This window comes from Asterias rubens, chromosome 1 (assembly GCF_902459465.1).
Source record: "Asterias rubens chromosome 1, eAstRub1.3, whole genome shotgun sequence".
NCBI lineage: Eukaryota > Metazoa > Echinodermata > Asteroidea > Forcipulatida > Asteriidae > Asterias > Asterias rubens.
Window position 1 is genome coordinate 10,274,613 of NC_047062.1, and position 27,831 is coordinate 10,302,443.

Sequence of the window (27,831 nt, forward strand, 5' to 3'; positions counted from 1 at the left end):
AAGAGAGGTCGCCCTACCTTCAGTGTGAGAGCAAAATAATCTGCTTGTTTATATTAATGTAAATCACATACAGTGTACGGATTCTCGTGACAAGCTGGTCATCCCAGAAAATGTTCTAATTGTCGCTACAGTTTACGAATAATACATGGACATGGTACACCTATAAAGGCATAAAAGGACAAAAATGCACGGTAAGCAAAGCTTGTTAATTTTCTTTTTTTGAAAACTTGAACTTGTTGAAGGATGTGCATTTGTTTTTTGTACAGTTCCATTTTATTACTTTTTAATTTTACATGTAACTCAAAAAGTCCTACAAAAATATAGATTGACTGAAGTCAGAGCAAGCCTTGCTCCATGGTCACATCAATTTTACTGTATTTATTTTCATATCTACTTCTAGTTGCAATATTAATAACTGTAGTAATGATTAATAATAATACAGATGCACTAAAATAAAAATGAAAATTAATTGTGTAGACCTACACCTGAAATTGTTGCAATAATTCTATCCACCGGCCACACATGTCCACACACGCAGCACAAATACACTTCCTTGTTGTGTAAAGAGGTCCAGTGGGTTTGTCCCTAAAAATTTTGTTGGGATTTTATTTGGAGTCACTTCTTGTTTAAAAATGTTAGTTCATGTTCATATGTTAGCCCCACTTAACTTGTGTGGCCAAGGAAGGATTCAGCTATCCTTGGCCACACAAGTGGGCCTAGTTCATATTTAAACTTTGATTACTGATACTAAATAGTAGTACAGTCATTTGACCAGTTCGGGATCATTGACCAGTTCGGGATCACTTTAACTTTGCAATAACCAAATAATTATATCACTTCTCATTATTACCAATTTCTGTTGATAAATGTGAAGATTAACACCCATTAAACCAACAAACCCAAAATAAGGTGCCAAACATCATTAGCAAATAAATTATGGCCGTTTTCCTGAAGGTTGTCTGCGAAATTTATCATTTTTTTGTTTAAAAATGTTGGTTGAAAAACACTGTTAAAACTTCTTACCTTTAGAATTGGAGTGCCCTAGGCAAAAAATATTTATGTAAAATGATAAGAGTGTGTAAAAAAAATTCCTGTAAATACTGTGCAGTCATCTTGTTTTTTTGAGGAGACGAAGTTATCAAAATCTTCTTTGGGGGGGGGGGGTAACTTACCCTTGACCAGTTCGGGATCACTCAACATCTCATTGCGTCAAATGGTGCCGCACTAACTTACTAAGTAAGGTAAAATCATACTACTGCAGTAGAAAGTTTATTTAGTTGATTTTGAGAAACATTACTTCAACAAATTCTTGTAGATTTCTTTTTTTTTGAGAAAATTAAACTTGGAGGGGTCAATAATGCTTTTTAGGTTCGCTTCACTTTTTCATTTGCCTTTGCTGTTGTTTTGTGGTTTTGTCGTTGGGTTTTTGCGCTGCTATTGAAGACACTTGCATGACATTCACTAAAGAAAGGAAGTCCAAGTCCATGCCAACACACCTCTGAAGTTTCGTGTCCTTGAGAGACAGTTTTATGAATGGGAGTATGGGTTTGCAATAAAGGGCACTCTACTGATTCAGAATAGATTCAACTGATCCTGAACTGGTCAAACAGGTGACGATACTTTTCTCAAAGCCTCTTCAAAAGAACTAATCTTTTTTGTCAGTGAATACCTGGTGAGTTTTATGTCATGTTTAGGTAAACTGATATACTTTTTTGTTTAAGATATCAAAGAGATTGCAACAAAAAAATTGTGAATTCAAAAAGTGATCCAGAACTGGTCAAACGACTGTATAGTCTTTGTGAGTTAATTAGTATTTCAATGTTGACAATGGTAACACCATGGAAGTAGAAACACAGACTGATATTTTTGTATTTCCTTCCTCCATGGTAATTGGAGAGTCTACAATTACAAATGGCTGTCACTACTAGATGTTGCTTTGGTGGAACATTTGCCAACAAACTTGATAAAGACAAAGTGATTAAATTTCAATGTTTGGACATGTAGGGCAGCCAGATTTGTCTGTAAAGACTCAGGACAAGCAGTGTCTCATCAATGATCCAGGCCTTGAACTTCACTCTTGAAGGGGCACAGCAATTTTCCTCTTCTAAGGGGCACCTCTATGAGGACAATGTAAATTTGTACAGGAACCTTGCAGAGGGCACCACAGCAAAAGCACAGGGCACCACAGCAAAAGCACAGGGCACCACAGCAAAAGCAAGTGGATAGAGAAAAGACTAATGTGGAGGGTCAAAACATACAATAAGGCTGTTAAGTTGCACATGTTTGAAATGCTGCATTGTGTTTTAGGAGTATTTCCGGGATTCAATACAATAAATTCATAGTATCCCATGTACAGCCAAAGTCGAGCAATACTCCTTTGGCTCACACTATGCGCTTAGATCATAACATGTACAACAGAGGTCAGAAATGCATCAGCAGTGATTCAAAAAGTACCAGTAGAAATCTAGAATGTGCAAGTATGTAAACAACACTTCAAGAAGTGAGAGTGAAGGTGGGTAGCATGTGTACAGGTGACTGCTTTGTTCCAACACCCCTATATGTTCTGATGACAACCCCATGTTCCAATAACCTCATGGATTCACATAGTAAGATAAAGGTTGGAATTACATGATAGGAGTCTTAGTGCTTTGTGAAATCTCATTCGTAGTACTCTACATAATGTTATGTATTACATTTTCCTGAACCAATAATTGTATATTATGTGTATGTATGCCTACTTGTTTTTAAAAATGAAACTCAGTTTCCTTTTAAATGATTTCCTGTACCTTACTGTCTGTGTTTCAGTTTCTCATGCATGTCCAAGGAATTGTTGACTGCTTACTTTAGGCCTACCGTCTGACATTCTGTATTATTGAAAGTGTTTGCAATTAATTTGTCTGAAAGTTTTCAGGTTTGTATGATATTCGGAAAGTTGGCATGGTATTATATAATTATGTTGAAACTTCAACTGTTGCTGTTGTTTGTATTTTACTAATTGGTTTGTCTTTTAAGAGTGAATACGTCAGAGTTCAGGGTGCAAAAAAAACTACATGAAGCACTGCAGTTCATAATCAGAGTAAGTATAATACATGCTAATTGTGGGTTACATGTACACATGTATGGCAAGCTTTAATCTGAAGTTTTCATTGTTAATATTTGATTAAGATCTTGACCTTTAGAGGAGCATTGTGATTTTTGAACTGTCAAATGCTGGATGAAGTTGAGTCAGATTTATAAATTATATTAAAGGGAAGGTATTTATTTGGTAACCAGAGGCCTTTCAGCTTTTAGTAAGCATTTTGAGAATTGTTTTACTTCCAAGTGATGTGGTTACATGTTTTTATCCCTCCAAATTTAAATCTGAGAAACGTTTCTCAGATTGTGTATTCCAATTTTGAACAATTATTCTTGCATAGAAGAAATGAAATTGTCTACTTGTATCATAGGGTAGAAACAATTAAACGGTTTCAAAAAACAAACATTCCCATTAAAAGCATATATGAAGCACTAAATGCAATGTACACCCTAGACACGCGGCTGATCCATCGTCACACATGAATACTGTCTGCCACGCTCGTCATTTTGAAAGTCAAATAGCACACTGTTTAGAAAGTATGGTAAGCATGTGAAAAGGAACACTTCAACATTAATTCACAAAATGAAGCGACCAAGAATATCTGAGAAGATGACATCAGGGCCCAATTTCATGGCTCTGCTTAGCGCTGAATTCTGTGCTTACTGTCGCATTCTTTTCCAAAACATTTAAAAACAGTTTCTTACTAATTGCTTATTATAACACTCATAAATAATCACAACTCATGACTAGTGGTTACTAATACTATAAACATCTTTAAAGAAAAAACCCAGCCAAAAACATCATGTGAGTGAAAGATCATTTACTTCTGCTTCCCCTTCATAAAGGAACAACTTCCCAGATCATCTTTCACCATCACTAGCTTTGTTCAAAACTTCCCCTAAGAAGAAACTTCCCGGGTGCATTATAAATTCCCTATTATTATCGTTATTGTAATCCTCTGTCTTATTTGTAGATCCTATTTCCTAAGTGACCTTGTCAGAAGAAAACAAGATGGCCGACTTAGAAACAACACAGAATCTGACACCAGAGGGGCAAATCCCAACAGACAACCATGATGACCAAACAGAGAAACCACCGACAGAGCCAAGCATCACAAGCACCTCTCGGATAGCAGACCTGAGCATGGACTCCCTGCCCAACGTTCTGCCGGAGCTGTGCGAATTTGCTCCATTGGATTTCATCTTGAAACAGTTGCCGCAAAAGGCGCAACGAGCACAGCGTGCCTTGACGGCCATCACGGTGGAATTTACTTGCATGGATGCCAACAAAGACTTCATTGTTCTTGGCACTAACTTCTCCATGGTGTTCGTGTATGACCGCTGTGAGAACTCCATCATCAAGTTGAGATGTGATGTAAGACTTTGACCACAGTCAAATTTAAATAAGGAATAAACTTATATATTTATTTCTTTACTTACACACCCAGCAGCACAATTAGCACCAATAACAGGACGAATAAGAAACGAGAAGAAATGTTCAGTTTTTAGATGTGGGAAGAAATGTTCAGTTTTAGATGTGGGAGAAAACAAACCTATAGGGGAAAACCACACAATCAGGCAGGGAAAGAAACACTAAGCCAACCTGATTCCCAAAATTGCAAAACATGATGCGTGCACACACTAAGAACAACTTCCATTATATTTATAGGGCCCATGCAAAATGCTCAGCCTACTCACATGGCGCACATATCCTGGTCGCTATTTTAAGAGTCAAAATTGAGCACAAACATGCTCAAAAGATTTTACTTCTAAAATTTTGGAAATAGTAGATGCGCGTTGTTGGGAGGTGCATTCTGTGTTGCGTAAAGGGTCTATAGAAATCAATAGATCCCCTTGCATAATAGTATTAGTGTTAAAATGCTAAGGTCACGCGCAGATTTTTTTGCACAAAGAACCGCCATCGTCCAATGATCTTCCTTCATCTGGCCTCAGGGATGGCGCTTTCTGAGAGTGTGACTTCATATATGCACTGGATCTATACTGTGAAGTTATTTTCTTTGACTGTTCACTTTAGGATAGGAACTGTCGGATCACCTGCGTGAAGATCATGACTAGTCTCGATCATCAAATAGCTGTGGGTACCTCAAGCGGTCAAGTAGAGATCTACCTGCTACCAGCTAAGAGACCCGGCCAAACCACTAAAGAGGTAAAAGATATTTAGTCTCAAGAATATTGACTCTTTAAAAGTTTTCCGCCATGAGCCATTTTGAGATATGGTGGCAGAATAGACCTTTATCATGGTGCAGCCATCTTAAAATTCTCCCATTGATCAGTTGATATAAATGTTACCAAACCGAGGCTGGAAGAACAAAATAGTGTGGTTCCTATTTGCAAAATGATTATCAGCAATCATAATTGTTATTTGATACGAGGAACATGACCAAGATGGAGGCAGCATGGTAAAGGTCTATACGTGTACTATAACACTATTAGGTTTGGGTATATTTCGCTGCATACACCCAAACCAAACAGTGCACTACTTTAGTGTTCACCATATCTCAAAAAGGCTAAGACCCATCTTCATACCATGGAAGTTGTTTGAACGTTCATAAATGTACTCTTACCAATGTTGTGATTCCATGTTAACTACCCTCTGGAGACTGGGAACAAAAGGGAAAACGAAGGTCTTCACAGGGGAATTCTCAAGACGGGGGTGCTCCATAAGAAATGTTTGTGTACAGACCATATGGGAGGTTCTTAACTAATAATAAATAATGATAGTAAGAGATTTATAAAGCGCACATATCTGCCTAAAATGGCAACCAAGGCACACAAGAAAAAAAATAGAAACAGTAATTAGCGAAATAATGACAAGTATGAAAATGACAGTTAATCGCTGGATTCCTTCATGAGGTATGTTTTCAGATGCTTGTGGAACAAGGGCACCTTTATTAGGAAGTTGTAAATTCCTATAGGAATAGGACACCAAGGCACACAATGGGAGATTTTCTGGGACGTTAGAGGTCAGCAGACTTACCGGGTAAATCCATTGTTCTCAGAATTATGCGCATGTTCAGAACTACGTAAACAATGGATATTTACCCGGTAAGTTTGCTGCCACCTAGCGTTGGAAAGTCTCCTAATTGCCTGCTGTTATTGCCTCCGTTAAGTATCAGGCCTATACCATACTGTAGTTTGGATGAAGTTCACATACCCAAGAATATGTCACGTTGTCACAGAGTAAGCACTCCATAATTTCAACATGGAGCTTTAAACATCTCCAGGTCTCAACGTAACCCATGGAACCCACAGCAGTTGCCGTAGTGCTTTTGCTGTGGTCCCTTTTGTAAGGTTTCAATACTTATTTACATTGTCCTCATAGAAGTGCCCCTAACCAGAGCAAAGTTACTGTGCCCCCTTCAGGAGCAAAGTTACTGTGCCCCCTTCAAGAGCAAAGTTACTGTGCCCCCTTCAAGAGCAAAGTTACTGTGCCCCCTTCAAGAGCAAAGTTACTGTGCCCCCTTCAAGAGCAAAGTTACTGTGCCCCCTTCAAGAGCAAAGTTACTGTGCCCCCTTCAAGAGCAAAGTTACTGTGCCCCCTTCAAGAGCAAAGTTACTGTGCCCCCTTCAAGAGCAAAGTTACTGTGCCCCCTTCAAGAGCAAAGTTCAAGGCCAGCAGCTCCATGATTTCAAGCTCTGTAGGAGGGAAAACAATTCTTGTGTTTATGATTTAAAATAACGCCAAGCTAAAATTCTTATGATTCGGTAGCTGAAGAAGTTTTTCGTGGATGGAGGACATCGAAGCAATGTGACGTGCGCTGAGTGGAGTGCCAATGGAATGAAGCTTTTTACTGGAGACTCCATCGGGAATGTGGTTTATACTGCTGTGGACTTTTATGAGGTGAGGTCAATAACTCCCTTGACTCTTTAAAGGCAGTGGACACTATTGGTAATTGTCAAAGACTAGTCTTCACAGTTGGTGTATCTCAACATATGCATAAAATAACAAACCTGTTGCGAGATAATAGTGAAAGAAAAAAAAACACCCTTGTCACACGAATTTGTGTGCGTTTAGATGGTTGATTTTGAGACCTCAAGTTCTAAACTTGAGGTCTCGAAATCAAATTCATGGAAAACTACTTCTTTCTCGAAAACTATGGCACTTCAGAGGGAGCCGTTTCTCACATTGTTTTACACCATCAACCTCTCCCCATAACTTGTTACCAAGAAAGGTTTTATGCTTATAATTATTTTGAGTAATTACCAATAGTGTCCACTGCCTTTAAGACAAGGAAGGAAGAGTGAACACTTGAAGACTAACTAATGACATAAAAAAAACTGCATGAGCTTTCATAGCAACAACTACTTCATTGCGTCTGATGAAGTAGTTGTTGCTACGAAACCTCATTTAAGTTTTTTATGTAAATAGTTAGTCTTTTAGTGCTACAACCACCCTCCGAGTTTTATCTTTCAAACTTACAGGGCTATTTTTTAGTATGCCTTACTGAGACCAGGGCCCAACTTCATAAAGGCTGTAAACATACAAACTTGCTAAGCACAGAACAATTCTGTTAACATCTATTAAAAAATGAAACAATCCTGCTTATCAGAAACTGATTACCAACCCAAATTCCTTAAAGTTTACATTGTTGCAACTGGTGCCCTTTTATTTTTTTTGCTTAGCAAAGCAGTTTGCTAAGCAGTATTTTCTGCTTTTAAACAGCTTTATGAAATTGGGTCCAGGGCTTGAATTTTCCACTGGACTGCTACCCAAGGCCAGTGGTTTTAAAAGGCTACCTAAGGCCATTAAAGCCACTGGACACCTTAAGTAATTACTCAAAATAATTATTAGCCTAAAACCTTACTTGGTAATGAGTAATGGGGAGCTCTTGATAGTATCAACATTGTGAGAAACGGCTCCCTTTGAGGTAATGTAGTTTTCAATAAACAAGTAATTTTCCACGAATTTGATTTTGAGACTTCAGCATTAGATTTTAAGGTCTCGAAATCAAGCCTGACAAAAATATAGATCGTGAGTAAACTGCAGAGCTTCTGTCACCGGTGGAGCTTGCACAGTCTCGAGGTAAACGGAATCAAACATATGAGGGTTGATAACATATGACCCTACGATATAATTTAAAAGGCGAAATCGTGTTAAAGTCCAGGCTGTAATCAATAAATAAAAGTCTGGCATAATTAGGCATTTTTTTTCCATAAACCGTGTTACATTAAACAATGCGAGAGGCACTGCACCCTCTACCGATCTGCTTTTCTTGTCAGCAAACTGATACGGATCAAGAGCAGGTGTATTATAGCTAAAATATATTGCTGTACCAGAGACTCTAAATACTTTGCAACAATCGATGTCAAAGCAACTGGTCGGTAATCATTTTAACAAACAGGTGTACGCTTGGGCACAGGAATGACAAATCTTCAATGACCAATTTAATTTAATACAGAGAATGTCACAAAGTTCATTTTTGCATGATCGCAAAGATGAAGCTTCAATTTATGTCTAAAGGCTTAATTGTTCAAATAACAGTTTAATGTATGTTAAAGAAAGATTACAGAATTGGTTTTGCTAGCAAAAAAATTGCTGGCAGTGTAAAGCACATTATGTAATCCACCATACACATAAACTGACAAACCTGTAGAAGTTTGAGATCGATCGGCCATCTGGGTTACGAGAGAATAGTGAAAAACCGATTACAAATTTTGCATTCCATCGGTGCCAAAACAAAAATGAATAAAACGCTCACTGAGCGATAAACTCCAAACGCGAAATTAGATTATGTGTTTCTCATCAAATATTAAATTTTAGACAGAAATATTTCAAGGGATGTTTTCTACTATCATCATCATTAGACTGTGTGAAATGTGATCTTCACAATGTTTGTTTCTTACCAATTCTGTAATTTTCCTTTAAACTTGACAGGAGACAGGAAGTTCTTTCACAATTTGATTTTGGTATATTACAAACAATTTTTGTTCAGTAGATTTCCCTTCTTGCTTCATTGTCAGAATAAATGTCACTCAGAACTCATACTCAAGGAAGAGATGCCGATTGTACAGCTCAACTACGCCCACAAGATTCTGATCATTTCCACTTACAGTAGAACCGTCTTGTGTCATACTGATGAGAACTACAGACTTCAGCAGGTTGGACAGCGTCCTAGGAAGAGGTTAGTCCTTCTTACGTAGCGTGCATATCCGTCACTCAATGACACTCCTGGAACTGTAGTATTTCATTACCGGCCAGGCTCCTAGTGGATGATACCAACATCCGTATGGACTGTGAAGGGGGATAACCCTGTTTCAACCCTGGTAGCAGCTGATTTAGGCTGACAGCTCAAATCAGTTAAGTGTAGCCCTCACTTTGAAGTTGCTGTTCGGCCCTATGATGTTAGGCAATGTCGTATAAAACAATTTGAAAGTTCATTGAAGAGGGGGCTCCACGGGTCACCAGTCAATCGCCCAAATTCAGGGTTGTTTTGATTTAATATCAGAATTTGGCAATAAACTGGAAAATCTCTGTGCACAATGTGATGTCGTGGAATTGTTTTGGTGTTGACAAAAATTCCACTTGAAGGGTATCAAAAGTTAATGATGGTGGAATGTACATGTAAGGATCTAGGATTGTATTCTTAAATCTTATTCATTCTTTCTGTCAACAGCAAAGGTTACTTTGGTGGTCATTTCATCCCAGCCCTATGCGCGGCTCGTGATGCAATCCTCTGCGCGACCCGTCCCGGCTTGCGACTCTGGCGTGCCAACACCGATGGCACCGTACTGGAGACGCTGAAATTCAAACATCTCCTCGCCGGTGTGCACCAGACCATTATGCTCCTGCCTTCTACCAGACAGCAGGTCCAGACGGCCACCGACCAGCAGTTTGGACCCGTGCTATTCTTCAACGAGTCCTACATCCTAACGTGGTCTCACAATCTCTTGGTGGTTCTTGACATGGTTGGACCTAGTGGGGCGAGGGTCGTGGCGAGTAGCCTGGGAGACCTTGGGAGTATCATCTCTGTGGCGACGTGTGGATCGGAGATTTACGTGCTTAGGAGAGGGTTAGATAGGCCGCTGGTACGGATCGCTATGGAACCTGAAGTCTTCCCTCTGAAAGGTTATTTTGTTATAAATTTAAATTTGTTTTATTCTCTGTGGTGGCATAGACCTTTTCGCTAAAACCCATTTCGCAAGCGCTAACTTTTGAATGAGGTGCATGCTGGTCTTGCTAGCGATCAAACTTGCTTTCTTCGGTAAGGGGGTCCGTACTCGACAAGCTCTGCTTTTTACGGGCCCCCCTCCATCTTTATTGTCATGTGCTTTGTATTGGCTTTTAGTTTTTTGTTTTCTGTTATTGTATGATTGCCTTTGCTTGTGAATGGTTGTTTTTTATTGTATTACATCATTGTATTCACATAAATTATTGAATTGAACTTGATCGCTAGCTAGACCAGCATGCACCTCATTTCACGCCTAGCACAACGTATCAAGTAATTGCAATACAGTTTTTGGGGTTGCTAATTCGTCAAGTTCAGTTGCCTTCTACTACTCTGGCTCTGGTTCAATATCAAGCCAGGGCCATATGTGGGTTCTCTTCTATGGCAAAAGGTTTTTTTTTCTTCAGGCCTTCCAGTTTCCTCTGCCAAGAAAAATCTTGGACTTTCATTTGGGTGTACTCTGTGTTTGTATGGGTCAATGCGGCTGGCTGCCAAAGGCACTCTTACATACGTGTATGTGAGCCTCATACATATTGTAGCTGCGTCCTTCACAATTCAGCTTTTCAGCTGCATGTCAGAATCATTGGCATCGAAAATGTTTTGAAACCCGTGCTCAAGACAAATGTTTTCGTCAGAACACAATAAGATTTCATGACTCATGAGAAGAATAATTGGAATGAAATGCTTTGTTCTTACTATCGGAAACTTTCTTGGTGCTTTTTCATATTTCTACTGTCTCTTCAAAGGGTCTATGTACATTTTGTAGGACAAAAAACACAATGTCTGCAGATTTACACTAAACTTACATCGTTTGAAGATAATGATAGTAGAAAGCTTCCCTGAAAATATTATTTGCTGAGGTGCTGTAGTTTTTGAGAAATGAGTAAAACAATGTCATGAAAATAATTTTCGTCTCAGTGCGGAACATTATATGAAAATTATTTGAGCATGTAAGAACGTATTTTCATGACATTATTTCACTCATTTCTAAAAACTATAGCACCTCAGCACCTAATATTTTAAGGTACGCTTTCTACTATCATTATCTTATGGTATTTTCTTTACCTCTTTTAGAACTGATTTCTTGCTAGTAAACAACAGATAAATATTGAGTCGGATCTTGTCTTTCACACACTCTAACACTTTTTATTTATCGTTGACTCAGCAGTTGTTAATTGGTATAGCATAGACATTGAGATAACTGCTACATCAGTGGTTTTCATACTGTTGTTCATAAAATGCACTTGAACAAAAATTGTACCCGTGATTGTGGCTGTTTACACACAGAAATGTGAGGTTGTCCCAGGACATTGCAAGTTTACTCTGCAAGACTTTGCAAGAATTTGCACAACATTTTACTCGACCCTCCAGAAAACACAATCTCCAATTCCATCAAATTCGTCACACAACCAAAATCTATGGCAGCAGTTTTTTTCCGGCCACTATCTGGAATGACTTACCCGGCAGTGTGATTTCCAGCAACTCATTAGATATCTTCAAAGACACTCCCATCCACACAATGCGCATATGCTGGTGTGATGTTTCTTCAGACATTTTTTTGCCGGCTCAACTATACAGATACAGATACTTATCTACCAAATGTAAAACTCTATTTGTACGTCCACAGCTAAACAAAGGGGCCTTACTTGACTTCCTTTCCCAGGTTACATCATGAAATAACTGTGCTTCAACACAAATCTGTTTTCTTTGCAGAGCACATCAGTTTGGCTGAGACTGAACACCTCAAGGTTTCACGACCAGGAACAAACAGCGGTACTAACAGCAACACCAGCAGTCCAAGCTTGCCAAGGAAGGACCGAGGCTCCAACAGCATCAAGCAGGGACTCTTTGCCGTCAAGACTCTCTTCAGTAAAGCCAAAGAGGAGATCGTAGACACAACGGCCAAGCTTAAAGTGCCAAAGTTTGGCAAGCTTGACCAAGAAGACAGTCACAGTGCAGGGTCGTCTCGGCGAGGAAGCCAAGATGGCCTGACCGCGGTGTGTCAGACTCCGGATGCGACCATCTCACCGGAGATCATCGCTGCCCAGTTTGCCGCCAGAGGAAACGAAACTGTCCATCAAGTTTCTCCTGGTGCTTTAGAAAGGGACCACAATGTCGTTGAACACACGGAGGAGCAACCCAGTGGGGGACCCGGTGCGTTAGCGTCGGACCAGACTGGATTGGCCCTGACCGGAGAGTCGCAAGCAGAGGAGGAGCAGCTCCCGAATGAACATCCAATGATAACTCTCAATGAGAAGAAACTCATGGAGATCGGCCAGCGGAGCTTTGATGATGAACTCGTCCGTCCAGTCAAGCATTCCAAAAAGAAGAAGAAGAAATCAACTCACAAAGGCAAATTTGTGTTAATTTTCCTATGATGTTAATAACATACCTGACATTAATCGATGGTTGTACCAGTAAACACTGATGTGTGTTAGCACTGTACAGGCCTACTCAGTACTCTCCCGAGCTCTGTCAAGAAAAATCACAGGCATAATTACTCGGGTGGGATTCAAAGGTACCTGCTAACACACGTCAGTGTATACTGTCAAAAACCCAAATTAATGTTCTTTACCCCCTAAGCAAATTTCCATCTATTAAAACATACATGATATTCTTCCTACGTTAGTCTGATTTCAGTAAAAGGAATTACAGTAAAGCATCTTGCTCAAGGACAAAAGTGTCATTAGTGGGATACGAACCCCCCCCCCCCCCCAATGACTTAACCTCCAGAACTTGAGTCAGGTACACTAGATTGCTCAGCCCTGATACATAATAAATAGTTTTATTTTAGTGCCGATTAAGTTGTAGATCACCCCAGGTTTTTTTTACATTATTTTAAGAGTGGTTCTTCTCTTTTAGCATAAAGCTTTCTTGAAAATTTATATTTTGTGACTCTGGGAGTTATTATTTTATTTTTCAGAGTTTGTAACCGTCGAACAAGATTTTTTCATAAAAACAGGTGCAGGATTTTTTTACACTGAATTACTGCTTCTTAAATATTGTTAGTTTTGTATCGAGATAAAGAATATAATTTGTTCTTATCCTCACACACTGTCGATGCAAAACTAACATAAATCATTACCGTATCATAGGATTTTAAACTCCCTCTAGCCACTGGGCTAGCTCATTCATCCAGTGGTAAGACATCTGCTCTAGCAATGCAAAGGTTGTGGGTTTGAACCCACCCTAATGATTTGCCTGTGAATTTGTTTTAAAAAAAAAACTTGAGAAAAGTAATGAATACATTGTGCTTAATACACATCATTGTATAAGGGTAAAGCCAGTTATATTACTGCTTCTTCATTTCCAACAGGTAAAAAAGACCCTTCAGATCGATCAGCCACCCCGTCCCCTACTCCAGAGGACAGCAACGGCTCATCAAACTTTCCGAAAACCCAAACTGTTAATCCTAGATCTGAAATTGACAAAAGGAGATCCGATAGCTTGAATAGTGACAGCTGCAGTGTCCGATCAGACAGAAGTTCAAGTGACAGCAAGGAGCCTCGTCCAGAAATCCTCAGCGTTCCAGGCCTTGAAGTCGTCCAGCTAGATTCCACAGGATCAGACAGCCTGAAAATGGAAAGCGGGAACATGCAGACAGATTGCAAAAACATGGAATCCAACTCGAGAACTCCTGAGGTCCAGGAGCTAAAGAACGACACAAGTGCACCGAGTAAAGAAACTAGTCTACATTCAGAGAGCATGAGGACTAGAAATGAGCATACCAAAGAGGACATCAAAGATGGTCAAAGTGCTTGGCCAGAGGGTGTAGTTGCTTTCAGTAGAGGAGGTTTGGAAAGGATGGTAACAGGAGTGGTTGCAGACAGTAACGAAAACATTGAAACCAGACTAGGTTCACCAATTCTGAACACCATGTCACTGCCCAGTGTTATTGGTGTGAATGATTTAGCAAGAACGCTCAAGTCTTGGGAAGGTGCTGATGCAATGAGTCAGGCACAGAGTACCCAGATGGGACATCCAGCACAGAGTCAGCAGACGGGACGTACTTATACCATTTCCACAGACAGCATTCATTCATTAGTGTCCGATGATGCAAACTTAAAACTGGATCTTCACAAAGAAGTACCTTCAGATGCGCCTGGCCCTCGTGAGCAGGAGCATAGTAATGCAGATATCTTGCCACCTGCCGAGATGAACAGTGACAAAGGAACAACTGTCAATAAGGAATCGGCATTGTCCAAGGCTGATTCCACCGATGATGAGTTTTATGGGAAGTATTTCTCCCAGTCTCCGAGCAGCGACAGCAGCCCACCTGGAATCTTCGCCATCGAGGAGGCAAATCCCCCGGGAGATGTCGAGGAAGGAATGCTAGAAGACACCCCGATCCCGGAGAACATCCAGCAGAGGTTTGCCGGCAGCTGGATGCAGTGCAACACGCCCGGCTTCATCTTCCAGCTCATGGTGTCTGACAAACACATCTGGTGTGTGGACAACAAGGACAGAGTCTACCACTCTCTGGTGTCCAATGTCAGCCTCAAGTGGAACAAACTCAAGGAATCGGCGATGCAGATTGCAACTTCTCCGTCCGGAAACATTGTTTGGCGTCTGCATCGGAGGACGAACACTGCCTTCGCCTGTGCCCCAATCAGCCCTCAGTGCCCGATCGGTACCAAGTGGTACGAGGCTGCTAGAGGGATCATACACATCTGCTTGGATGAGACCATGGCCTGGCTAGTCCTTAACAGCGGGTCGATCTGTGTATGCAAGGGTATCAGCCGTGATGTACCATATACAAGGCCACAAAAGGCTGCGAGTGATGCCTTTGTGACACAGATTGCAGCAAATCGGGGTGTGGTGTGGGCCATTGGGTCTAACAAGATGGTTATGTACAGGAGTGGCATAACTCGGAAGAGGCCCGAAGGCACTAAGTGGATGGTTTTTGAGGATTTAAGGTATGTAGCTCTCAAACCGAAATGAAAATCTTTTGATGATGCAAAGCTTGGCTAAAAAAGTAAAACCCACACTTAACTGCATTAAGTTCAAAATGGAAGTACATTTTGACACTTGGTGTTTAATATGGTGTTTAACCCAAGCATTGCCCACTAATAATAATAATACTAATAATAATAAATTTGTTTTATCCCATTTCACAATAACCGTGTCAATGCGCTTTACATTAGTGCCCTGGTCATTTGGTTGGGTCAATAACATCCCTTTAATCTTTCTCATTTTCGTGGCGCTCCAAAGGCTTTTTCATACACAATATCAACCTCTACCCTCACCTGGCCTGGATGAAAAGAAGCACTTATAGTAAAGAATCTTGCTCAATGACCGGGTTCGAACCCACACTCCGATGACTTAACCACCAGAACTTGAATTTGCTGCTCTTAACCACTCAACCTTGACACCCTAATAAATAGTGTAATGCAATACATTGAAAGCTTTTAAAATCAAATGGTCAGCCACTTTGAAAGTGACTTTGTGTCACTATTGGCTTCCATTGCAAGGGTTCTTTGTTTTTTGTTTTGCTTCATAAAACTTTAGTGAACCACCCCCACATGAGGTGTTTTCCCGCCAAGCCAGGTTCCTTAGTTCTTTGCTATTTTTGTATTCTTCGTTCTTGTAGATCCTTCGATTTGCAATTTGTGATTGTTTTTCTTGATGTCTGCTGGCAAATAAAATGAAATGAAATGAAATAATGTGTGAGAATAAACTATCATAATAGTAAACTTGCTGGTACAACCATGTAACAATTCTCTTTCAACGGATTGTTGGCTATGAAAAAAGCCGGTTTGAACGGTATACTCTGCTCGTCTTCAATAAAGCATCTGTGTGATTTTTTAAATCTTTCCAGTTTCAAACTGAAATTTGCAAGCATCGCCCTGGACAGTCGAAATGTAGGCTGGGGTATTGATGATGAAGGTCTAGTCTGGTTCCGGACAGGTGTTACACCCAACAGTCCCGAAGGAGATGATAAGAAATGGTGGCAGGTAGACATCTTACACCGTTTTCATTTGTTTCTTATTTGCCCCAGGCCTTGAATTACACGCAGGCCACGGACGCCAAGACCTTCGTTGCCCTTGGTCTCGACCTTAGTACCCTTTCAAAAGTTTCCCATAGACTTTATGATTTTCAAATACAAGTGCCCTTCGCCAAATTAAAATAGCTTTGCATTTTCAGAGATGAGTCTGACAACATGAAGAAAAAGAAAAAAATAAGTCACTGCCTGTCAACTTGTGCACGCATCGAGTTTTGCAAATTTGGGGATCAAGGTGGCTCATAGTTCCAATCCCACCAGGTCGCATGTGCAAGTATGCAACTTGCCTGCGATAGTTTGAAGCTTAAGCGGGCAAGTTTGAAACTTGCCCCAGGAGCTATACTAAGCGTTCAATAAGGATAGAAATTAATTGCATAGGCTAGCCAAGGCAAAACAGTCAGAATTTGTTTTCAACTTTGAAAGATTTTAACGGAATGATTTTTATGACGTTGTGACTCTTCAACGGCAGCTTAAAACCTTGCAAGGTCGTTGCCATGGGTGGAAAGACCTTGCATGCTTGGTCCTTTATGGCACAGCCAAGACCCTGCTGGTTTCAAACAGTCGTCTAAGATCTTGTCGCCACTGTTTCATTCCCTAATACTCACAATCATCTCCTTTCTCACTCCCTGTCTCTTCAAGGTCCCTATGGGTGAATACCTCATGCAAGATCCCAATACCTTGAAGATGTTGCTGAATATGGCGGGCACCAACGCCACTGTAGACCGCATGACCAACTGGCTGAAACGCCAGTACTACAGAGCCACTCATATAGCAGCCAGTGCAGGCAGCCTATGGGTCTGTGGTTCATATCACTACAAGAGCTCTCTGCATGTATCCAAAGGAAATTTACTAGGTATGAAGCAAATTTAAGAACACTGGACACTATTGGTAATTGTCAAAGACCAGTCTTCTCTCTTGGTGTATCTCAACATATGCATAAAATAACAAACCTGTGAAAATTTGAGCTCAATTGGTCGTCAAAGTTGCGAGGTAATTAACTATCAAAGAAAAAACACCCTTGTCACACGAAGTGGTGTGCTCTCAGATGCTTGATTTCCAGACCCCAAAATCTAATTCATTGAAAATTACTTCTTTCTCAGAAACTATGTCACTTCAGAGGGAGCCATTTCTCACAATGATTTATACTATCAACCTCTCCCCATTACTCGTTACCAAGTAAGGTTTTATGCTAACAAATATTTTGAGTAATTACCAATAGTGTCCTCTGCTTTCAAAATAGTGTCCAACCATGTTTTTTTCTTTTAATTTATAGTTTGCAGGCCTGATATTTCACGTAGGGCAACAGAGGCAATTACCTGCATTGCCCCACCGTGGTACGCATTCCACTCAGGCTAATACTACATGTAGGTTCAAACTTCCTGCAAATGCAAAAACTATACGAATGTTGGCGTCACAAATTCGCATTGAATAATTCGCAACAGTTGAACTGTTTCTGGCGAAACATTTCATGTAAAAACGCCCATGTGAAGTCAAAAATCGCTTCGCAATTGCAGGAAGTATGAACCGGGCTGTACAATGCTAACAGTTGCTGACTACGCGTATGTTTTCAAAGGGGAACATGTTAGCACACATTTGCAAAATTTGGCAAATGCTCTGGGGAAGTGTAAGCTATTTGCTCCGACTAAAAATATTATTGGTGGAAAACAGTGCAAAAGCAGTCACTAAGAAATGAATATTAGACTGGTGTGTTCTGAATCTTACCTCGAAGTAATCAGATTGGTTGTAGCAAAGTTTCATAATTTATCATGTCAAATTGTATTTGCAAAAATTTGATTTTGATGTTAAACAGCAGATGACAGACTATTGTGTAACACAGATTGATACTGCAGCACAATTGGTCCAACAGATTGAAGCAAATGGGCATACAGGTTTTTAAAACGCGGGTAAATGTTTGCCCAACCAGAATTTCCTTTTTCCTCACAGAAATGCTTTTAAGCAAAAAGAAAATGATTTGGCAATAGTGAGGGCATTTTGGGACGCTAGGTGGCAGCAGACTTTCCAGGTAAATTCATTTATCTCGGTAATGTGTGCATTGGAAACATCTGGTAAGTCTGTCGCCACCTAGCGTTCCAAAGTCTCCCATTGACTAGTGTATTTGTAGGTTTCAGACATCACTTGCTACATTTCCTGTTTCAGATTGATTTGATTTCTGCTTACTCCTATTTTAGGTTCCCGATGGGAGAGTGGTTGTCCGGCCGGCCTACCTTTATCCGCTGTCTGGGTCACTCTGAGTGCTACAGGGGTGTACGGTCCCAGTGGTAAGCCCATTAACAACTACTCATAATCAGGGCGTCGGTTATTAATAGCAATTTCATGGTTGCGACCTTTACACCGGTGCTGCGTAGGCCCTCAACATCAGTGTTCCAGTAGGCTCCTAGGCCAAATTCACAGCAGTAACATTTTGTTACAAAATAAGACGTGTGTTGAGGTTTGTACTAAGCTTTGATCTAATGTGAAGTCCAGAGACACTGTCAGAGTTGTAAAAATAAATTTTGTATGCATGAGGACTTACTCTGTAGTATCTTCATAGGCTTTAGATTTTCTTCATACGCCAACAATACGCCTCTCTTAATATTTATGCATGACGTCATGATTCTTACCAAAAATGAGGCTATGGGCGCACGTCTCCCATCACTTGCAGTGACTGCGCCCATCGCCTCGTTTTGAGTTAGCATTGTGACGTAGTTATGCACAAATATTAAGAAAGGCGTATTTCTGTTTTAGGCCCAAGGCACAGTCTCTATTATGCATATTGGTCAAACAGATTGGGCTTAGATTGAACCCTAAGTGTACTTGACTCAATTTAATTAGTACCCGACTCATTTCTTGCTTATCAAAGAAATTAGCCAAGTAGAATTTTCTGCTTAGCAGCTTTATGAAATTGGGCCTTGATGGTTTAGTTCAATGTTCCACATTTGCAATGAGTGTGTAATGACAAACCTCAGTATTTGTATCATGTAATGTGTTTACTTTCTATTGAATAGCATCATCGTTGTATCTAACTGGTTGTCCATTTTCTGACCAGGAACTATTTGGGCGGCCCTCAAGTCTGGTGAGGTCTTCTGTTTCCCTCCAGACACGCGCAAACCTCTCCAGGTTGATCCCCCGAGGGCGGGTGCCGTCTTCAAACATCTCAGCGCGACGGCAGACACGCTGTGGGCCCTTACGGAGGAGAGTTATATCTACGTTCGGCAACGCATTACGGAGAGGAGTCCACAGGGACTGAGCTGGAAGAAACTCAACCTGGACCAGCTAGGTGGGTAATTTTAATAATAATAATCAACAGTAACAATAAAGCGCTTAAGGGCGTCTCAAAGCACTTCTAACATTATTACCCCTGGTCACTAGGCCAGTTAATTCATTTCGTAAACCCATCTCAGCTCTCTGGGGAGTAAACAGCCTGTGCAACCCCATGGTGGAGAAAAGCAGTTGTATTTAAGTGTCTATCTCAGGAACACCTGGTCACGTCCGGGACTCGAACCAACACTCTGCTTAACATTGGGTAGCCAATGTGTCAATCAAGGAATGATATGAAAAGCCCCAAAAAAGAAAATGTTAAGTTTCAGTTGCATGCCATTTTAAAATAGAGTCAGTAGGTCGGAAAGTGGGGTTTTTTTTTTCTTTTTTTTTCTGCTTGGTAAGTGTTTAAAAAAATTCTTACTGAACGACAGCCGTTGATGTCAAAATCATGAGACTCAAATCTCAGAGATATCGGCAGATGTGTTCTAGGTTTTGTTTCAGTTTGTTTAAAACATGTTTAACTTGGTCATAATGAGACTTTTTGTCCATGGTACAATAATTGTTTTATTTATTATTAATATTTAAAAAAGACAGAATTTGTTTTCCAGCCGGATAAGTTCGGTAACAGGAAACAGAACATTAATTTATCTTGGCCTATGTACATCTTTTGGTTTAACTGCTGATGGTGATGACTTGTGTTCCGTGAATTTCTAAGCAAGCAAACCTAGAAATGTTTCAACTTTTTAAGTTTGTGAACAACTTAAAAATGTGAATTTCAGAGTTCTCCCAATGCAACAAATACGCCAAAATTGTTGGCTGATACACCCCAAATTTGTAGTGGGAGGGAAACAAATTGGAGCAGAGTACATGTGCATGCCTGCGCATGTAACATAACGAATGTGCATCAACCAGTCAGAATCTCCAGAAATTTATACTGTATAAAAACGCCTGTAGTGGCTTTCTAAATATACAGTTTGTCATGCATGCGGCAGGATACCTTAACTTTACAGAACTTCAGAAATGTATGATTTGAGACATTGCGTGGTGAGGTATCAATAAATATTTGTTTGGCGGTAATACATGTACCGTAGGTGTATCTACTTGCCAGGTAGAGTTTGTTCTTAGAGAACTGTCTTTCTACATATTCTACTACCGCGGAGTAGATTGATTTGATTGTTCATCAGGAGACTTCTCAGTTCTGATAAGAACTTTCCTGCTTTTTAGCTATAACTTGTGTGGAAGGTATAGACAATTGGCTGGGACTATGTTCCATGAGTTTGAAAGCAAGCAAACTGTCAACTGAAGTTGCCATTATTGTGTACGTGTATTATTTTCTTGCAGGGCCATGCAAGTTAGTACACTTCTCCTGCGGAGCTGATGTCGTCTGGGCGTGTGACAACGAGGGCATCATCTACCTGCGCATCGGCGTGGATATCCCCAATGATGTGTCTCTTCCTGCAGCCTGGGTGCCTGTAGACGGTAAGGCGGTCGGGTACGGGGCGCACTTTGTGCAAGTCTTCTGCAGCGTCGACAACCGCCTCGTATGGGCTATTGACAGCAAGAAAACTGTGTATGTGAGAAAGGGCATCTGTGATGGGCTGCCTCTTGGACTGGAGTGGGAGGTTGTGGAAGGTATGTTGGAGGAGTGGTGAGGACTGGGGGTGGGTGTAGGCAAGGAACTGCCTTGGGCAGGGTATCACTAAGAGACAAGTTGGATCTTAAGATTTTTGTTTACATGTTGCCATGGTTTTCTTGTTTTGTAATAAGCACAATAATTATAAACTTATACCGCGCACAAATCTGTCTCAATAGAGACACCCAAGGTGCTATGTTAAGATTGGTTTCTTGGGGAACTCATCTTAATGTGACACGTTGCTTTTTACAGGCAGCCCGTTTGAACTGAAAGTCTCTTTTTGTGACTAGATCCTTTGAAATGGTGCGTTCAGTTTCATTATGCGACAACTGGATATTCAGCCGTGTTCATCAATTTTTTAATTAAGCTAAAATTTGTTTGAGATCATATCCATTTCAATGCTCATTGCAATAAGTAAATACTGTCCTGAAAATGCACATCTTGCTGACATACAAATTCATGATCTGTTTTAATTCCTTTTCTGCAAGGTTTGCATGACTTTTCTTGCAGCTTTGTGTAACTTGACTCTCATTACGATAAATTTAGTGACATCTGGTGTTTTCTTTCTTCCATAGGAACTCAAGCTGTTCATCTGTGCATTAGTTCTAGTACGGTGTGGGCGTTGTGTCCAAACGGGGATGTGGCGTGTCGCTTTGGTATCACGGAGAGGAACTGTGTTGGCGATTACTGGAAGAAAGTACCTGGCAGCTACACATACCTTTCAGGTACCCACAAATAAACCTTGTTTACACCCATATCCCTATCAGGTACCTACAAATAAACCTTGTTTACACCCATATCCCTATCAGGCACCCACAAATAAGCCTTGTTTTTACACCCATATCCCTATCAGGTACCCACAAATTAACCTTGTTTTTACACCCATATCCCTATTAGGCACCCACAAATAAACCTTGTTTACACCCATATCCCTATCAGGTACCCACAAATAAGCCTTGTTTACACCCATATCCCTATCAGGTACCCACAAATAAACCTTGTTTACACCCATATCCCTATCAGGTACCCACAAATAAACCTTGTTTACACCCATATCCCTATCAGGTACCCACAAATAAGCCTTGTTTACACCCATATCCCTATCAGGTACCCACAAATAAACCTTGTTTACACCCATATCCCTATCAGGTACCCACAAATAAGCCTTGTTTTTACACCCATATCCCTATCAGGTACCCACAAATTAACCTTGTTTTTACACCCATATCCCTATTAGGCACCCACAAATAAACCTTGTTTACACCCATATCCCTATTAGGCACCCACAAATAAGCCTTGTTTTTACACCCATATCCCTATTAGGCACCCACAAATAAGCCTTGTTTTTACACCCATATCCCTATCAGGTACCCACAAATAAACCTTGTTTACACCCATATCCCTATTAGGCACCCACAAATAAACCTTGTTTACACCCATATCCCTATCAGGTACCCACAAATAAGCCTTGTTTTTACACCCATATCCCTATTAGGCACCCACAAATAAGCCTTGTTTTTACACCCATATCCCTATTAGGCACCCACAAATAAACCTTGTTTACACCCATATCCCTATCAGGTACCCACAAATAAACCTTGTTTACACCCATATCCCTATCAGGTACCCACAAATTAACCTTGTTTTTACACCCATATCCCTATCAGGTACCCACAAATAAACCTTGTTTACACCCATATCCCTATTAGGCACCCACAAATAAACCTTGTTTACACCCATATCCCTATCAGGTACCCACAAATTAACCTTGTTTTTACACCCATATCCCTATCAGGTACCCACAAATAAGCCTTGTTTACACCCATATCCCTATCAGGTACCCACAAATAAACCTTGTTTACACCCTTATCCCTTATCCCAATAACCTTGAGAATACACGTAACCCTCATACCAGGGTGGACGGTAGGAAATCGGCCGGGACAGCTACTTTGCTTTCGTGGATTGAGGGGACTTGTCATTTTTATTTTCACTACCGCGGAGTGAGTTCTTAATTAGTCTCAATATTACTACTAGCTTGCTCTAGTCTTCAGGAGAGTGTGTGAGATATCAGCCTATTTATAGGGGTTCAGACGTGTGAGTGCAGAGTCGGTCGCTGCTCAGATTATGAGGGGCTGCTGAATCACAGGCTTTATTCCCCCTTGATCTTCTACTTCTTAACTCTACCAGTTTCATTACTGTTGATGACCGAAGGCCGACTCTTCCGACTAACATTGTTACTAACAGCAGTAGACAAACCACTAATAAGTTGATACAGTAGACCCAGCTTGTGCTCTGCTTACATTATTGTGATTTACCAAACTGGTTTACAATGTTACATTTTACGAATCATTACATCAAACATCAAGTTATACGCCTTATAATCAACGGGTGGTTTGTTATATTTTCTAAAGTTTCTTTTTTTAATTTTGGGCTACTTGGGAGTGCATTATTGGCGACCCTGACCAGATACTTGCTTGAGCTTTGGTCATTGGTTGGTTATTTTTGCTAAGTATTTAGCAAGTATTTAAAATATTTAAAATATACATCATTAACACAATACAAATTCTAATAATTCATCACTACAAACTGGCTCAAAATGCATGATGTGGATATATTATACGTTATCACACGCACGCTCGTGGAAATACGGAAAATATAGCGCGTCTGCGTCCCATATCCAACTCGGCCGAATACGGAAAAATATAGCGCTTCTGCGCCCATATTCGACGAGGCCGAAGGCCGAGTTGGATATGGGACGCAGACGTGCTATATTTTTCGTATTTCCACGAGCGCGCGTGTGATAATGTATTTATCTTCAAGCAAACTTTGCGCGTGACATAGAACACACAAGACGCAGGTAGTGATATTAGCCATGCAATATAGGTTTTTTATCACCACTCCATTCTGCAAATCGGATTGGAGGATTAGCGCGTACTTGAAGATAAGTATAAATATCCACATTGATTTTAATAAATGTGACAAAAACTCCAACATCAGTTATTACAGTTTGGTTGTTTTTAACTCTTTCAGTGCCAGGTTCCTACATGTACGATGTGTTTTATGTATTCTGAAATCACCATTATATTGTACATGTACAATCTTTTTTATGTACTCAAAAACTGTCATCAATTGTTCATGTACAACCCACGATATTCATATTATCATAAGAGGACATTAATACTCAAGAAATATAAATTACTCAACTTTTGTTTGGTTAAAAAGACTAATTTTTTTAGTTGTTATACCGAATTTAAAAACTTCAAAAAGCTGGGCATTTTAGCTTTAAAAAACTGGCACTGAATGAGTTAACGTACTAATACAAATACAATTTAAAAAAATTCAGTGTTCAACTAAGTTAGTTTAAATGTTTTTTAATACAATATATTTTTGATTTTTGGGGTTAATCAAAGAATTAACTAGATTGGGATTCGAACCAATGGCCTCCGGATTAACATACCGACGCTCTACCAACTGAGCTATCTAGCCCTATATTGGCGGTGTCCCTATTTTGTCAATTTATCTTTGTTTAAGGGTGCCAGTCAGAAGCCATACAACCGTTAACTGCCGTGTAGCCAGGGATCATACCCAAATTACGATACAACCTGGGAAGCGGCAGCCAGGGGATCACCTGGTTTATGTATACAATATATTTTTGAAAGCCTAATATTCACACACCTTCATAGACACAACTTCTTGAAAGTGTCTAAATGTGGTTTAAGATCAAAACTAATTGTTTAAACTCTTTTCCTAAAAACTATGGCATTTAAAAAAAACTATTTCAAGACAAGTTTTCCACCATGACCATCTTTATACTATGTAAGTTATGTGCAATGTACTGCATCTCTTTTGAACTCCTTGCCTGGTGCATGTTTCCCTCCATTCTACAATCTAAATTGTTTTAAGAGGAATATCAATTCTGAACTTCTACTCCCCTGAGTTCTTTCCACTTAAAAAATTTCTCTTCTTGTAGCCCCATACCAAGATTGGCTTTTTGCCTTGTTTGAGGTGAACTTGCATTAAAAAAATGTAATAAGAACGACCTATAACAAAATAGTTCAAGTTCAAAAACAGAAAAAATGCCGGAGGGCATACCACTTGGATATGCTTTTAATTAGACTTTGGTAGAAAGGTGATGTGATTATTTGATGCGAATCCTCATGGTACTTTTCTTGAATGAGTATTTCAAGTCATTACCGGTAAGTTCCCCCCAATTGATGCCATGCCCATGAGCTACACTACTGTAGTGATAATACAACCCATTCAGGTGGGATCTAAAGCAAGCATTGAACCACCAAGCACCTTCATGTATTTGTGCACAAGATAAAGCTTCATGTAGATTATCATTATCTTGATCTTTGGTTGTAAATGCTTGCTTGTTATGATGCATCATGGCATCAATCATTGTGCTATCAGTATTATAAGATTTCAAATGAAGAGTGTACAGCTCACCTGAGATACGGAAACCATTGTAAACAGCCCAAGATTTCTTAGCGTCCCAGTCTTCAAGGTCAACGCGAAGAACCCAATCGTTTGCTTCAGACTCGGTCAGTTTGCGAAGGTTGTCATTTCCGAGCCAGAACTCTCCCGACAAGTCCCCAAACCCAACCTGGTAGTCTGCCCAATCAAGGTAGAAATCTACGCTGCCGTCCTGACGCCTCTGAAAGACAATCCATCCCTTGCCATCAATGTCCATTTGACAGTACACCTTTAGACCATAGCCATCAAATCCAGATGGATATATTGTGTAGATACCACTCCTGGTACATCCTGCGTCAAGAAGATTCTGACAACTGCTGTAGGTAGACGCAGACAAGAGAGATGTGTCTTCATCAGCATCAAAGTACACACTCCCAGAGTGTGTGACAAACGCATCAGGATACTGAGCCCTGGTGGCATTGTTCAGCTCACAGAAGTGAAGAGGAGGTTGATAATTCACAGAGTGACAATCAGGATCAGAGTGACAGTAACTCACACAGTCCACTTGGGTCTGGGTAATCTTGAAGTGATACGGCGCATGTTGTAATATCTTGTTCTCTGCAGTTACAAACTTCCTTGTCCGAAGTTCAAAGTGACACGACATTGCCCCATTTCTTTGTATAAAGAGGAATAATGTCAGGAGGAGAAAGCTGATGGACTGCTTTTCGACGGCGATACTGAGACTCCCAGATCCAAACATGACGAAGAATTTATATTGTCACTGCTTTTTTTAATAAAGAAAAATGTATGTAACCGACCGTTTGAGCCAAGCTCCTACAGCAGTTTGTTTCTTAAGTTGAGAGTTCTTGTTTTTGCTCAGTCTATTTGAAAATGTTTGTGTTGTGATGAGTGTCACACGCTTTGACTCTTTTCAGAGCACGCAATACGCAAACTCCAATCTTCAACAATTTCTCAGTTGTAAGCTTTGGACAAAGACCTCGTCCTACGGTGTGGTAGTTGGCCCTAAAAAAATGACAAGAATGGCAGAATCCATATTTGCTAGAAGTTGAGTTGACGGTATAAAGCAGAGAAGTGTTGAATGTCAGTCTGATCTGCTGAAGAAAATTCAGTACTACTGGGTGGAATTCTTCACCAAAATATTTGTGTTTCTGCGCACCCGCAAATTGAATTATAACTAGGCTCTGAGCAATATGCTTATGATGCGTGTGTCTATGGCCATGGAAAAGTTTATAATTCAGCGGGTCCCCCCCCCCCCAGATTCTTTAGAAAAAATATTAATCTAATTTTTTTATCAAATCATTTGTGTTTCAGCGAATCCACAAATTGATTTTAAATGGGAATTCTGAGCAGTATGCTAATAAAGCCTACTGCTACATGTATATAATCACCACTTGTTGTGAGGTCAAGGTGGTTACCATGGGCAATGTAAATTGCATTACTACTCCCCAGTAGATTGTTTTTAAATCTATTTTTAGCCAAGGCTAGAGCCTCCTATTAAACAACTAAAAATTATTAGTGAAAAACTTCAAGATTGAAGAACAAAATTAATATAAAGAATAACATTTAGCTTCTTGTCTGCAAATTGCTCTTTTTTAATTTTGCACTTTGTGGAATAAAAGTGTTGGGATTTCCTTCCTCTTTTCCTAGTTATATTACACCTTTTTTTTCTTCCTTTGGACTTGATGAAGGCACTCCACTTCATTCCGGCTTTTTTTTCTTCTTTTACAAAAACCTGACATCTGTTTGTTTTGCCCTGATTATAATATATATTTTTGTTTTACTTTTAATTTTTAGTGACCCAAAGTGATGACCTATGGGCTCTCAGCAGTGAAGGGAAGCTCTTCCAACGTTTCACTAAGATGTTTCATAGACGTGGGTTACCACAGATTGAACAACAGGAATCACCACTAGCTGAGGATGATTGGGAGTTACTGTAAGGAGAGGTTCATTAACTGCTATCAAGCGTAAGATTCTTCCTACTTTAGTCTGTACTTCTGACTTGTATTCTTGGAAAAATCAGAAAACTTTGATATGGAAAGGTTTGCGGTAACACCATGGCATGACTATCTCTAAATGAGTTAGGGTGGTTCTGAAAGAACCCTAAGTTGAAACCAATGGTTCTTTTTTAGAACCAGCCCAACTCATTTAGAGATGGTGTTAAGTTCTAAATAGAAAGGACCAATCACAACCATTGGCGGATACAACATGTGATTGAAGGCTTTCCCTTCACAAGGTTT

The 27,831-nt window shown here is 40.1% G+C and overlaps 1 protein-coding gene across 3 annotated transcripts; it reads left to right on the forward strand.

Annotated features, from left to right (window-relative positions):
* Window positions 1–82: 82 nt before the first annotated feature.
* Window positions 83–27,626, forward strand: LOC117288155 (tectonin beta-propeller repeat-containing protein 2-like). Of its 3 annotated transcripts, XM_033768886.1 has the most exons (16): window positions 83–191; window positions 3,013–3,076; window positions 4,050–4,450; window positions 5,111–5,242; window positions 6,806–6,937; window positions 9,058–9,218; window positions 9,711–10,162; window positions 11,976–12,614; window positions 13,579–15,178; window positions 16,081–16,216; window positions 16,903–17,116; window positions 18,453–18,542; window positions 19,310–19,540; window positions 20,866–21,156; window positions 21,733–21,882; window positions 27,389–27,626. In XM_033768886.1, the coding sequence occupies exons 3-16, from the start codon at window positions 4,088–4,090 to the stop codon at window positions 27,529–27,531; spliced, it is 4,734 nt and encodes a 1,577-aa protein (XP_033624777.1). In that variant the 5' UTR covers window positions 83–191; window positions 3,013–3,076; window positions 4,050–4,087; the 3' UTR covers window positions 27,532–27,626. The 3 variants fall into 3 exon arrangements, with proteins under 3 accessions (XP_033624777.1, XP_033624769.1, XP_033624787.1); XM_033768878.1 differs by lacking the exon at window positions 3,013–3,076 and having other exon boundaries at window positions 4,065–4,450; XM_033768896.1 differs by lacking the exon at window positions 83–191 and having other exon boundaries at window positions 2,150–3,076.
* Window positions 27,627–27,831: the final 205 nt, after the last annotated feature.

Excerpts from the sequence above, each read along its gene's own strand:
- LOC117288155 (XM_033768878.1), top strand. Across the intron at positions 4,451-5,110 it reads TCATCAAGTTGAGATGTGAT|GATAGGAACTGTCGGATCAC; the intron begins GTAAGACTTTGA and ends TGTTCACTTTAG. Across the intron at positions 21,883-27,388 it reads CAGCTACACATACCTTTCAG|TGACCCAAAGTGATGACCTA; the intron begins GTACCCACAAAT and ends TTTAATTTTTAG.